At 42.2% G+C, this 15,202-nt stretch overlaps 1 protein-coding gene across 1 annotated transcript in view; it reads left to right on the plus strand.

Moving 5' to 3' along the window:
* The window catches only part of ripor1 (RHO family interacting cell polarization regulator 1), a 33,487-nt gene extending 20,608 nt beyond the window's left edge, over nucleotides 1-12,879 (plus strand). Inside the window, exons 13-24 of the mRNA XM_083917413.1 lie at nucleotides 2,812-2,937; nucleotides 3,860-4,032; nucleotides 4,223-4,931; nucleotides 5,966-6,102; nucleotides 6,916-7,036; nucleotides 7,512-7,647; nucleotides 7,896-8,057; nucleotides 8,145-8,303; nucleotides 8,408-8,604; nucleotides 8,808-8,891; nucleotides 10,010-10,100; nucleotides 10,571-12,879. Coding sequence (XP_083773539.1) covers nucleotides 2,812-2,937; nucleotides 3,860-4,032; nucleotides 4,223-4,931; nucleotides 5,966-6,102; nucleotides 6,916-7,036; nucleotides 7,512-7,647; nucleotides 7,896-8,057; nucleotides 8,145-8,303; nucleotides 8,408-8,604; nucleotides 8,808-8,891; nucleotides 10,010-10,100; nucleotides 10,571-10,668 — 2,193 coding nt within the window. The 3' untranslated portion in view covers nucleotides 10,669-12,879. The remainder of the gene's footprint in view (nucleotides 1-2,811; nucleotides 2,938-3,859; nucleotides 4,033-4,222; nucleotides 4,932-5,965; nucleotides 6,103-6,915; nucleotides 7,037-7,511; nucleotides 7,648-7,895; nucleotides 8,058-8,144; nucleotides 8,304-8,407; nucleotides 8,605-8,807; nucleotides 8,892-10,009; nucleotides 10,101-10,570) is intronic.
* Nucleotides 12,880-15,202: the final 2,323 nt, after the last annotated feature.

Below are 15,202 nucleotides of genomic sequence, written 5' to 3' on the forward strand. Positions count from 1 at the left end.
TTCTTCTTCACCTTCTGTTCTCCAGAGTAACATTTAACTGATGCTGGACACCTAAATGCAAGAGGTGCAGACAGCTGAGGAAGCACTAGAACTCTTTTTTTTTACACAGACTTTAGTTTATTCCTGGCCTTTTAGCAGATCTTTTTTAGATTTCTGATTAAAGGTAATACTGTGAAATCAAGAAGCAGAAACGTCCTCACCATAGAGTTGGTCAGATTCATTTCATGTCTGGAACTGGCCGTATACTTGCAGACAACAGGAGAAATTTCCGATCTCATGGGTTAGAAGCGCTGCTGTAGAGGGAGAGCTTGAGTTTAGCCAACTACCTCTGGTCCTTAACTGCTTCGTTGCGTTTTGTTCCACCTGCTGCGACTTCCACGTGCAGTCTCTGCCTCGGACTCTGACCAAGCGACAGCACTGGCCGCTGATGGACATCTTCAGAGACACACTTAGCCAGAGCTGTTCCTGTAGTGACAACTCACCAACAGGACAGCCTAACGCAGTAAGTCATTATGGAGTAGAACCCCCGGAGAATGACAGACATACGCATTGGTATATTGACTAGAGACAGTGATGATGGTGTAGAACATTAGAAACCTAGAACAATAGTCTCCATTTGTTTGTGCGTGGCTTCATGGAGCCGTGAGGTATGTATGCAAGGTCTCCAAACAGCTCTCCAGCTCATTTCACTGATTGTTGGCTTCAATTATAGAGCAGGGACTGCAAATCTGCTGCAGTAGTGTTTGGTCAAACTGAAGATCTGCATACATATAACTCTCCATTGGCCTACTAATTAGTTAGAACCTCCTGACACAATGTAAATAGTACTTTCAGCCACCCCCTGGTGTGAATTGAGACTGTAAAGGACATAGAGAAATATCTACTGGCAGCAGTTGTGATGGATGGATAACTTACAAAACCATGTTAATGTTGTAATGTTTAAGGAGTAGTCCTGAGTCACACAATTTCCGAAACCAAGATTTAATGGCACTTTGTAGAAGCCTGAATCACTTTTTCCGCATTTAGTTAGCATTTTGATGTTTGTCACCCATAAAAACAGTGTAGTCGGCTAAATATTATTTTATAATAAATATTTATATGTGATGACTGAGTTTCCCAAAAGAGCAGCTTCCATTAATCTTGGCACATTTATCAATTTAGAGATTATTTTCTGTTGTTTATCCAGGTACCAGGTTCATTGACAGTATGGTATAACATCCCATAGCAGTGACAGAGATGAAGAGGTTAATAGGGGAGAAACTTCATATTAATTGACATGTGTAAACCTGTCCAATTACCTTTATTTACCTCAAGCGTCACATTTGAAATATCAGTTTCCAGTCAGTTGTTCTTGTGCAGTACACTCAGTTTTCTACAAATCGCTGAGGCAGAAGAGAACAAAGCAGAGTTGAACACTTGTTCTAAGAAGTGAAGATAATTAATGACCATGTCTGAACCCTGAACTGGAACCAACAGATAACCTTCAAGGATTGCTGTTGACAGCATATGATATGTGAGAGATCAGCAAAATGGAAGGATCCAGGGTCTTAATAATCAAGAGGAAGCAAAGTGTGTGAACTGTGTGAACCAGCCAGCTGCGTTGTTATGTGACTCACTGAATCTGCAGTGTGGTGTTAGTGTTGGTCGGTATTAGCCTGTTAGCTGTCAGTCTGTTGAAGCTCATGGCCTGGATCCAGAATGGAAGTGAGGCCATCAGTTTTCTGTTTTTGTCGAGTATTATCCAGGATTATTAATGATGGATAGCATAAGAGAATTACAGGTTAAAACGTCTTTCCCATAGAGTCCATTCAAACTTGGCTTGGTGCAGCCAGGCAGAGTAGGCCCCTGGGCCCCTGGCTTATTGTGTGTCTACTGGTTGGTTATAAATAGATATGTATCATTATGAGCAAACATGAATAGGGCCTTAAAGGAATACTTTTTGGGAAATGAGCTGATTCACTTTATTTTCGAGCTCAATATCAATCTCATGTATGCGAGTTAGGCACGGAGCTGGGTCAGGACATGCTTAGCCTGCGCTACCATAACCTGCGGTACAGGTGGAGACTCCGCACAGAAGTCCAAAGCAGATGGAGAAACAGTTGTTTCCAACATATAATATGGTCAGGGGTGGACTGGCCATCTGGCAGACTGGACTTTTTCCTGGTGGTCCAATGTATCTTTTGGGGCCAACATAACAGTAGATTACAGGTAGATTGGGCCATTTTTTTTTGTTTGTTTTTTTGACAGTGGGCTGACCCTATCACATATTTAAACCCCTCCCCCTTTGAGCTCAGGGCCTTCATTAAACAGCATCTGCAAAAAAGGACAAGTGGACAACACACAAATGAGGTGCGGAAAGATTGCGGGGCAGGTACTTCAGGCAGATCAGTGGTGTCGTTAGGCCTAGGTACCAGCGCTACAACCCAGAATGTTAATGAACAGCCCCAGACCTTTTCAGACCCGCTCTTGTGCCAGCAGCACAGTCTCTCTCTAGAGAGACTGAAACGTAGAACATAGGCTATAGGTCCAGGTGGAAAAATACAACTCAATTGTTTGTGACTTTTCCAAAATAGACGGAAGGGTGAATTAACCTGTGTAGTAACTTTTGAATAATGGTAATGTAGGTGGTGGCACAGTTGCAATCTCCCTTAAATGATTTACAGTTGAATTTCCACCATTAATTTATGCAGAAAAGGCATACAAATGCTGGAGCAAAATCTCCCAGAATGCAGGATATTAAGTGTTTGATGCTCAAAATATCTTGCGGAAGAGCTCTAGACCCTGTTTTTTAACAGTGCTGTACTCTCCTAGAACATGCTGCGCCGTCATGAAGAGATGGAGAATGGAACAGCGTGGTCTAATTCATCTGAATCTTCTGATGACTCCTCCAGTCCTCGGCTTTCTGCAGGAGGGCTACGTAACTCTACGCATCATAAGGTAACGACACTATACCATTTTGTGGCCTGCCGCCTAGTGCCACAGTGATCAATGCACTTGTCTCTGATGGCTGGTCGAACTAAACTGTACCTTGTAATTTATGTGTGTATAATAATCGTTCTTTCACTTCTTACAAAGACCTCTTCTTGTTTATAAGTCGACACAATCATGGTTCACAATTAGGGGACTTTTGATTAATAGGCAATTATACATGTCTGGGGCGCTTCTTCTCAGGCTGCATCCTTTGTTGCCATGTGCAGACTGTGACTGTGTTACACCGGGATTAGGATGTTAAAAAGGATGCAGACTTTGCCCTGAAACCCGGAACAGCTACTCTTCGGCTGTCATTGGTTGTTTTCCTTTGGGCACGGTGGAATCTTGCAGATGCCATTAGGAGCTTTAGTAAGGAGGCAGAGGAGCACAAATGTTCTCTCAGTCTCAGGTGCTCCTGTCAGGATATAGTGACAGTTTCAGTCAATATGACAAACTTTTTTTTACACTTTGTTTTATAAAGTTACCAACAGCAGCTTTAATTCCTGAAGTATCTGTCAACAAAAAGTGTTGACCACAATGAACAGCAGTAGATGCAGCAGTACCAGAGTTTTATCTGGTTCAATAGTTCAGTGTCATGTCAGTGGCATACAGCACAAGGAGAGCATCAGAACAAGTGTTCCCCTCCACTTTAAGTTATTGACTATGTTGTTATTGTGCTGGGTAAAGCGCGCTTCATATTTCCGTGTGTCTGCAAGGGTCCGCGTGATGTAAATGTCGTCATACGTCCATGTCCACGAGGTCTGCACAGAGCCCTATGTGGACGTCCGTGTGCAGCCCGAAATTTGAGACCTTGTGGACGGTTACACTGCAAGAGCCCTTAGACTTTACCTGTGACTTACTGTGTCCATGTCTCTCTCTGGCTCTCCAGGCAGTCGTGGTGATACCAGACATCCAGCCAGTTGTACACGGAAGTTGTCCCCCACAGCCTGACGTCTCATTTTGCCTCAGAGACGCCTCCTCCTCCACTCCAAACTCCAACCACAAAGTCAGCACAATCATTGAGGCTCCCAACACATCCAGACACCAAGAACACAGCAACAGGTAGTGTTTGAGTTTGGTTTCTGTGTTTTGTTTTGTTTTGTTTTTGGTAGAATTAGTTTTAATTCTACTTTACAGGCTCATAGGTTAACATTTTCTGGCTACTTGTTACATTCACTCATAAACACAGGGATGCATTTGCAGGCTTGATATATAGTTTGCTGTTTCAATAATACAATTTACCGATTTACAGGGGAGAGGAGAAAGGGACAGTCACTGTGACGGCAAAACCCGAAAGTGTGGAAGAGGAGGCTTCCATAGCAACAGAAGATGAGGTGGTGACCAGCAGCCACACCTCACGCAGCTACTCACGCTCTCTTAGCCACATTAGTGAAAGCAGTGCAGATGGCATCATGTTGGCGGAGAGGTCAGCTGAATCAGGAGATGTGATGTCTTTGGTCTCCGGGCTCTCCATCAATGACATTGAAATGGAGATGCCCAGCAGAACACCCGAGCCGGCCAACTCTGCTGCCACAGATGCTGACCTGTCACCGAAAAGGCTCGGTGTCGTCGAAGAAAACACAACCGCTGACGATGTCTCAGATCAACATCGACACGCGAAGCTACAGGACACATCCAGCTCTGTCCTGACATCCTGCTCTCCCAGGACTGAAGGAGTGGACTCTAACACCTCGTCACAAATCAACACACACCCACAGCTGGAGTGCCACACACTACCAGAGAGCGGGGATGTGATGTATGTAGCGCAGCGGGTGTCGGTGGAGGAGGAGATGCCAAGTGCGGGAGCAGATTGTCTCTCCAGGGATGGTGATAGTCCGATGGACAGTGGGCTGGAAGATGCCCTGACAGCTCTAGTGTCCTCTCTGGATGATTACAGAGGACAGTTCCCTGAGTTACAACTACTGGAACAAGAGCTGAAGCTGCTGCAGGTTACGCTGAAGGTGAGAATGGAGTATGTGTGAGAAACGACAAAGGTTGCTTCCAGAAGTGGGTAGAGTAGCCGAAAACTGCACTCAAGTAAAACTGTTACTTTGTTAAAACAAGTTCTAAAGTAGTCATCAAAACAACATGACTAGAGAGTGACTTAATAAGTAAAAGAAATAGAAAATACAGCCACACAGCTGTCTGTTTCCCACTTTGTTCATTATATGTGGATATGGTTGATATAATTTATCCCTAGACGGTGCTCTTCAGGTAAAGGTAAAGAAGTGATTTATTATTTCATTGTAATGACTTGTTACTTCATCATCTCCTAATAAGATGATCTGCTACATCTAAAACTAGAACAATATTCCCAGTGTGTATCTCTTAAAGGTACACTTTGTTGATTTTAAATTCAGCTCTGTGTCTTGGCAGTGTGTGCAGATGAACAGTGGAACTTGACATACCCCCACTGCTTTGCTCTGCAGGGGGCTTTGTGTGCTTGTGCCACAGAGGAAAGCCAAACACCGTTCATCTGCACACACTAACATGACTCAGAGCTAGTTTTAACTCTGAAAAGTATCCTTTTAACGAAATGCTTTACCCATTTAAATCTAGATCTTTGTCATGGCAATGTGGGTCAATTTTGATTTTGACTCTACCATGTAACCGGCAGAGCAGCTGTGACGTAACCACAGACCCGCAAGGGAATATTTACTGACCCTTTGAGTAGAGGCCTCTATGAAAAAGTAATGCATGGCCGTAGTGGCTGATGTTGACTGCTGTTGTTCTCGCAATTTTTTTATGTCTGGTTAAATCTGTGGTTAAATCCACACCACAATGTCTCTTTCTACTTTGAAAAAACAAAAGGTTGACACAGAAATCACACAGTTCAACAGCGAATGGACAGAGAAGTATTTGTTTATAACTGTCACTGTGAAGCCTGTGTGTTTACTTAGTGCAACCAGTGTATATCGGAGGAAGGCAAAAATCTAAATTGGTAATGTAACTAGTAACTGTCTGTGTATGTGTGTGTGTGTCTGTGTGTGTGTAGGGCGGCAGGCACAGCCGTTCACCCAGCATGGTCAGCCTCACAGTAGAAACAGCTCTGGGCAGCTTCGACTTCCTCAACACGTCCGACGGGGAGGAGGAAGAGGAGGAGAAGGGCGACAAGAGGTGTAGAAGCAGCAGGTCAGTGACAAATGAAAATACTGAAACTCAACAAAAATAGTTTTTAAAAAAATGACATGACCTTAACATATGACATATCTATGAATGACTTAAGACATGGTGCTATGTCAATTAAATAACCTCTCTGTTATTGCACAAGTAACATCTAGCTCCTGATTTGGAGAGCCTCATTGTAATTGAGGTGTCTTGCTGCCATCTAGTGGAGCTGTGTTATACCATCACTATTACAGACAGGCCGCTCTGTTGATGTAGCTAGTAATTGATAACTTCCTCGCAATAACACATTATATTGAATGACTTCATGAGGATTTATTTTCTTGGCTTGATGTTTCAATCTGTTTTCGTTCTCTTGTTGTTGTTTAAAGTATCATTTCACAAAGTAGCAGCTGATACTGTAAATTCTCATACCTAAAGTGAAAAACGTACAGCTCTGATCCCAGTGCTCATTGTTTCTTTATAACTAAATGTAATTAATATGTTCAATGATTGGGATCATTATGACACTAATGAAAAAACATATGATTTCTGCTTAAGTGACTCGTAGCTGATCTATTTGACAACGTGAATGATCACGTGATGTGCGTTTTCAGGCGTGTTAATGTGGACGGAGATTATTTCTGATACCAAGCTAAAACACTTGTTTGGACAGAGATCGTTTAATTTTTCAAAGGCCATTTTGGAATAAAAATAAGGGATCCAAAAGAATTGAAAAACTGGACTTCAGGAACGCAAATCGGTGGTACGGACCATGGTACTGGAAGCCTCCCCTAACACTGTGGATGTCGTTGAAAATCCCTATTGTGTGTCCTCTAGGTCTCTGCGGGACAGAGGCTGGGATTGCCCCTCCTCCCCCAGCTCCCCCCTCACCACAGGCTGCAACACTTTAGACTGCTCCCTGGTGGTCCACCTGAAGAACTGCAGCACACAGCTTTTGGTAAGACACCAGCAACAAGTCCTCAAGTTATTTCCAAAGCTCAAGTAGCAGCCTCTAGCCGCCTATGCTCAAGTGACATTGTTACATTGAATTCAGTCCGTCCAGGTTCCACTGTAGCACAAAAGTAATTTAATTCATCATGAACACAATTCAACAGTTTTAAGTTGAAGCCCTGTTCTGAAGAAGCAGGTTGAAGGAGTAGTTAAATAAGTACTTGTTAGGGATGTGTTTATGATATTTCAAGTATTGAAAAGTATTATTTTAATTTGTACCAGTATAGTAACTCTGATTATCTGACATCATTAATAATTATTAATACATTCTTCTTTAATATTCTGAAATAAAACATGAAGCAAAAGCAGCTGCGGCAGTTTTATCAGTCATAATTGTGATGAAAGCTGTGACACTAAATGCTGTAGTGAAGTTGTTTTGAGGAGGTTTTCTGTAAAGTGATATATGACTATCATGTCTGTAGTGTCTGGGTATGTTTGGTCCGTTGCGATGTGGAGAGATGTACGCCTTGGACCGACTGCTGAGAGAGGCTCGAGTCCTAGAAATCATCCGACGCATCGCCAAGGACAACCCAAGACGCCTCAGACAGCCTGCTGAAGGTAAGCTCTGGTAACTGGGCCTCACATTACATTCAGCGATCACTTTCATTTGCAGAAGAGTCATTGGATGATCAATCACAATGGTGTCACTTTTAAACACTTTCCACTGACAGTAATTGGCAGTTCACCCCAAGAGTTATTTCCTCACACAAGGTCAAGAATGAACTTCCATGCTCCAAACTAAATTAAATACTAACTCTCTCTTATCTTTCTCTCTCATTTTTCTGTCCTATCTTCCTCTGTCACAGTGATACCACAGCTGGGCCTGTGTCTGGGCGCTGTGTCACTATGGCAAAAGTGTGTGGGGGATGCCAGCGTGTACAGCGCCTCTGCTGAGAGCCTTCTGGTTACACTGTCTATAGTCTACTCCAGAATACTGCCTGAGAGGGCCAGCAACATGGCTGACACAGGTACGACAGAATCTGGCCGTGTACAGTACACATCACATCAGTGTTAGTGTGTGTGTCATGTTAACCCCTGGATTTGTGTCTATCCAGTGTTCATGTGTCTGGTCGAGCGGGTGCTGGATCAGAGGTTACCACGGAGGGGCAACAACAGAGACGGAGTGATGGTGACGCTGTTCCAGCTGTGGAGTTACTTGGAGGCCAACAGCATCTGTGACATGGAAACACACATCACTGAGCTGGCAGAAGAAGGTATCTTTCTCTCTCATGCACACAAACTCACACACACACACACACACCGCTAAACTTAACCTTCTGCTCAGTGACAATAATCCGAGATAAACTCCCTCCAACAGTGTGGTTGGTGCGGAGCCTTGCGTCATGTGACCAAGACGTGATTGTCCAAGCTCTGCGGCGTCCTGTAGAGTGCAGCCTGCGGAGAGAAGGACTTCACGCTGTGGCAAAATTGCTTAAAGACCCACGAGGCAAAGTGTCAGCCTCTGCCAGCTCTGTGCTGAGGAGCCTGGCTGCCCAGCCCAGACAGAGAGAGCAGGTGAGAGGACACAGTGTGTGCAGATACAGTTATAAACATGCACAACAAAATATTGCCAAGAATATACTACGTTATATATTTAAATATTTTTTGCATTACTAAATTAAGTCAATGACATCACATGAGCACCATTGTAAAGAGTAGAGCAGGGGTTAATTGTGACATTAGTCAGTACATAGTTACATGTACATTCTCCTCCTCAGGCTTTGGTCAGCTGTTTGGAGCTGCTGGAAGATGAGAACGTGGACACCAGAGTCTGTGGATGCAAGGCCTTAGCATGTCTCAAGGTACAACGCTCATCCAAAGCTGTTCAAATAATATTTTAGAGCAACATCGATCTCATTACGGCACACGGTACGGTACAGTGAGACCTCGTCATGCAGCTCTCTTTTTCCCATCTCTGTCCTGAGACCCTCCCATCACACGACCACAGTCTTCACACCGAAACTGATATTGACACTTGTTTTATTGCGTTTGTCAGACTCTCTTTTTATCAGACTCTCTTTTAGATTCTGGCAACAAACGTGTCTTTTACTTTCAATACTGGCAAAGTGTTTCAGTGATGGAGACAAAATGTTAATAATAGCTCAGCCTGCTATCCATAGGCTCATGGAGCAGCACACATGGATGCAGCAGTCACTCCAGATGTTGACTTTAATGTTGATACATCATTGCTGAAATTTAGGAACTGGCTTCCATAAAGTCTTGAAGCCGCTCTCACTAAGAAGCAGCACACCTGGGAAAAGCCTTTAGCCTACCATCTATGAATACTGGCTCGTCTGCTGCATTTATGTTTCGTCTCACACGGCATCTGATGTCTCCTCGTTCGGATGGCAGCAGTAGGTGGTGCTTTGGCTTCGACATCTGGTCTGATCTGGTAATGCTGCCATCTGAACAGAGACACAGAGGCCGTGTGAGAGGAAACAGACACGGCAGACAAGCTTGGCTGCTAGGCTAAAGGCTAACTCTAGCAGACCAGCTCTCCCCACTGGTTTCACCGCTCCTTGAAAAATAAACTGGACTAGTTTTTTACACAGTTTCATTCCTCTATGTACTGCACTGTACATGGATGATAATATGATAAGTATCTTATCTAATAGTTTAGCTATAGCCGTGAGACACTCGCCACAATTAGCAGAACTATCTCTTACCATAGGGGTGTGCAGTGCATCTGCATTTGTAGAACAGCCAATAGGAACACTCTCGCTAAAATGACTTGTGATTGGCCAGAGGTGCATAAGTTCTCTCAGAACACATAAATTACATTATGTTGAAACATTATTATGGGTGTTTGCACAACAACGGCAAACATAAACTGCATACTCCAGCTTTAGAGTCTTCATAAAATCTTGTCTCTACAGTACTTTTCATGCTCACCACTGTATTCCATCTGTTGTCATTCCAGGCCAAAGAAAGTATCGACCAGTTGGTGTATCTTTGTCGGACAGACAAGGACGAAGTCCGAGATGCTGCCAAACAAGTGCTGCTAGTGCTCGGTAATAATTATCTTCATATTAGAGTGACAGCTAAACAATACATTAACAAGGTTTATTTGTCACATGTAATCAAATAAGATACATTTCCAGTGAAATGTATAAACTGTTATTCATATGTAACTTTAATAATATAGTAGAATATAATAATATGTATGTATAATATGTATTTACCTGCACACTTGTTGTTTCTTTAGTATTTACTCTTAACTATGGTGACTGAAAAAAATGTTTTTCTGTATTTTTGGATCCATTGTTTGTTTTTTTTTGTTTTGTTTTTTGTTCCATTCATTCATATATTTGTGACATAAGACAATAATTAAGGCAGAACTTAGAAACATACATCTTGCTTGCCTTCTGCCTTTTGACCTTGTCCAACACAAATGTCTGTGGAGGATGAATGCATTCATTCATTTGTCCATTCTTTCATTCCACTTTTTTTGTTTTGTTCTTCAATCACTTGTGTGGAGCAGGTGAGGAGGGGAAGATGGCCCACAGACACGTGGAGACGTCTCAGGACAGCATACCGAGACTCTTTGCTCCGGGAAGCATGGCCAGCACAGCTTTCTAACACTACACACACACACACACACAAACACACTGGGTGGGAACAAAACTAGAAAATCAGCAACACAATATGAATGTTGTGTTTTGTCACAATGAGAATATACAGTAGGTTTTTCTTCTACCCCATTACTACCACTAAAACATGCAGTATATACACTGTCGGAGAGGCTGCAATAATGCTGATATCAAGGATAGCAACTTTGATTAACACTGGGCAAACATTTAAAGTCAGTATGCTACAAATACTGTACACACCAGGTAATGTTTATCAACCTGTGTTAACTACTCAGTTGGACTGTAAAGATGCTGGGAAGAATGTACAACGTGAACTGGCTGGAATGGACTGACGGATAAAGGGAGGAGAAGAAGGATGAAATGGATACTGAGGGAAGACGATGGGGAGCAGTCGAGAGGACAGGAACTTTTCTGCGTTGCCCTGATTCATATTCAAGTCAAATAACTGGACAAACTTCTTGCCATCGCAGTCATTCGACCATGGCGCAGACATTATTACATTATGGTGAAGTAAGTCAGCAAAAGTCTAGAAAGCTATTTGAAGTCACTTTGTTAGATCACTCACATTTCAGAGCCACAAAGTGCCCAACATGTTGAGTTTCCTGTATTTTTGATAAGTTTTCTCACTTTGACTCTCTGTGGTTTTGACTGGTCTCATGGTGAACCAGTAGGCAGTATTAATATTCCATTCCACAGTATGATGCTACCCCTGCCATTAATGGATACTGCTGTCTCTAGTTTAGGCTAAAATGTGTTTTTGAACAAACCTGCTCCTGATGGACAGCTCATTCTTTGAAGAGACATGCCTGCAAACTGAACAACATATTTGCTCCTACAGTTCTGCCTTTACTATAGCCATTGGCTCTGCGTATGCTTGCTGATGAACAGTTTTTTGCCAGATGAATAGCTACCTGCACCATTGCTGTAGTCAAGACTAATTAAGACAAGTCTGAGCGGTTTTGCAAGCCCAGATTAAACCAAATCTAGAGCAAGACCAAAAAAAAAAACTTAGACGGTGCCCATTCATTATCCTTCATGCTGTTGTTTCACTGTTGTTTATAAATCTAATCCTAATCCTAATAATTGTCCTAATCGTGAGTTGTGATTGCTACTCCACAACATCAAATAGTATTAGAAACAATATACTCTTGCACAATATTACAAGCTACCTAAAAAGTATGATGTCTAAAATGAGGATGATTGGTTATTACATCACAAAGACACACTTTATGGAGAACTGACAGCTGACTGACAGCAGAACTACAATCTGCTATATGAGGCAAGAACAGTCAAAAGTACGAGGACGAGTCACAACACCCACGGGACACATGACTCGGGTACTACGGCCCTGCACTCCAGAATGGATGAGCGGAAACTGTAGAGGAAGTCACCAAATCCATGCTTCATTGATGCATAGACACTGTGATGGACTCACTTAAATAGGATAAAGTATTGCTTTGTTCTTAAAATAGGAAGGAACAACTCTCAGATTAGTGAGACTTTCATTAAGGACATGCCGTTCTTCTCCGTTATGGCTATGACCTCTGTGGCTGCACTCACACTTCAAACTATTTTCTACATCAAAAGTATCACTTTTTAAGATATAATGCATTTTTCATACAGATGACCAGGGTCAGACCAGAGTTATCTGACCCTTGTCCGTCCCTTCATTCGTCTTGAGTGGATCCCCGGTCATGACAATTCAGATGTGACCTGGGTGACAGCATGGGAGCAATGCATACCAATTACCCAGGTGGACCCAAGGTGGAGGGAAAGGCCTGTCGTCATAGCCTCTCCCTCTCTCTGAGAACCCTTCGTAGTCTCTGCACAATGAATCGTACAAACTGAACACACTTTTAGCCTCTTGCAGGCATTCATGGTGTTGCACCTGTTTGTTAACACAAACGGGGCCAGAGGCAGTTGTGTGAGGGATGAAAAAGTAGAGCTTGACAGATATGTTCAAACAGCGCCTACTTTAACACCTCCAGAAGCTTATCGCTTTTCAAGGTGCGCGTGAGTGTCAGGTTGTCAGTTGGATGCAAAGCATCAATACGAGGCTTTGGCTGTTTGCCCTTTGGTAGCACAGCACAGACCACTTTTTGTTCCAACATTTAGAAGGAAATGTAAAAATCTCAACAAAGATGTAATACATATTGAATATCTTTATTTTTGAGAGCAAACCAGTACCGATTGTGACTGAGCTGAACTTCATATACGTAGCATCGCAGTGGGCATCGAATACTTGATTTAGAGGTTGCCTTTGGAGTGTCATGTAGGTCATAGGACCGTGTTGTTGGAGAGCCACACCCCAAAACATATTTGTTGATATGATGGGAAGAAATATGTAGTACATGCTCTTTTACATTCTCCCTGGATCTGTGGAGCTGGAGTCCTTTTAGCCAACTTTATTATAAAGCCACGTGTTCTGGGTGAGCAGGTAGGGCTTCACTGTGCTGCTCAGGATGACATGCTGTGGCTGTTTAAGCGATGAATGCTGCAGATTCAGCAGCTCGGGCAATATGTGCAACACTGCTACTGCTGGCTAATTACTGTGAAATGTCTTCCGAATCAAAAGACAAAAAAGAAAGCTTTTCATTGTCCGTCTCACAGGCCTTTATGTTTAAAGTCAATTTATGGCAACACATTAAAAAGGAAGATAAGCATAGCTCACACTGTACTGCTGTGTAAACGGTTGAGACTGTAGAAAACTTGTTACGCTGCTTCTGCACAGAGAATGGTTTAATTCAATTCCGTGCTATTACTCTTTACAATAATGACATATCTTTTTCTTTATGGAAATACATATAATATGACTATATACCACTGGAATTCAATATTCTGTGATTGTAAATTGTTTTTAATTGAGCAGAGTCTTCATTTGTAAATGTGTACTTTGTTTTATAAGATGTGTTTTTATTGTTATGACAGTCTTCAATGATCTCTTTTTGTGACCTTTCACTGTAACACTGACACACCTGCTGTAAATGGGATGCCATTCTGTGTGGAGTCACTGAATATCTGCATCACTGTCACAGACTGCTGCGAAGGTCTGTCTTTTGAGAAGGCAAAGACAGATTACTGAGTAGAGACAGATTGGTTGCCTTTTTCATTTCCTGAACACCGTTACTGGAGCATCACCTCAGCCTGATGACTGATGCTATTAATCGATAGCATAAAGCTGTGTCCCAGTCTCATACTGTATACTTATGCTATGATGTAAACGTGTTCATGTTGACAGCGCACTGTTTTTAGAGAGAAAAAAGACCCTTGTACTAACAATGATATGTAATCCATAGCCACACAAGCAGTGGGGCTCTAATCATGGCAATGTTGGTCAGTTAGTCCATCACTTTGGTCCAGACTGAAATATCTCCACAAATAATTGATGGATCCATGAAATTTGGTTCACACATTTATGTTTCCCCTCTAATATTTCCTACTTTTGTTTATGACCAAATACCTGCAAAACTAATGGCCTCCCATCGGCCTCAGCTGTACTTTGTGTTTAATGCTGTTTGGCAAATGTTAACTTGATGATTAACAAGATGGTGAATATGGTAAACATTATACCTGCTAAAGATCAGCATGTTAACATTGTCATTGAGAACATGGTAACATGCTGATGTTATAATTAACTTAAAGTGACGGCTGTAGACTAAAGTTTTATTTTCATATCACTGTCCACAATTGCTTTGCGTGTGACAAGTGTTCATCCACAACAGACAAACATGTAGCAATTTTAGTCCGACCGCTGACTTTTAACTGTACCTCACTTCATTTTTTTACAGCATGTGAACCTTCCACATGATTATAGAATTAGTGTATAGTATGCAAATGGGACACAGCTTTTGTCTTGGAGCAGGAGGGTTCATGTTCCTAATATACAATGTGCCTACCCTGTTTGCTTCCCTTAGGCTGACGTGGATGTTGTTGGCAACACTGTATACTAAGAAACCAATCAGGTTTAGCTGTTCTGTGCTTGTACGGATGTAACCATCTTTACAGATGTTTTTGGTCATGGCTTAAAAATACATATATATATTTGAGTTATGAGGAAAAAGCAACTTGTAAGATTAAAGTCAGAATCCTTACAATCCTTCCAATTTTATTATATGTATGATTCAAAATATATGAATTTGGGCAGAAGAATGCGTTTGGAAATCTGAGATAAGAGAATGGTCCAAGAACTCTAATCTCTGAGTTTTAGGATACATTTGTTTTGACTCTCCCTAATCCTCTTCGATACATATTTATTGATGGCAATAAGGACTTGCTGTTGTGCCCCTGAAAAGTACTGACATTGAGATTTTCAGCTGTTAGAAGAGAGGAGTGCATGGTCAGACAACTACCTAGTTGTACATTACGCTCATTTTGGATATGTAGATCTTACAATAAGCGACAGGCTGCAGTGTCACTGGAATCATAATATAGGACTGATGTCACATGGGGGACTCACTGTTTGTATATGTATTTATGATGGCTTCCACTGTGTTAAATGTATTTACCACTATTAGTTTCTAAAG

The sequence above is a fragment of the Echiichthys vipera genome (assembly GCF_963691815.1).
Source record: "Echiichthys vipera genome assembly, chromosome: 7".
Taxonomy (NCBI): Eukaryota; Metazoa; Chordata; class Actinopteri; order Perciformes; family Trachinidae; genus Echiichthys; species Echiichthys vipera.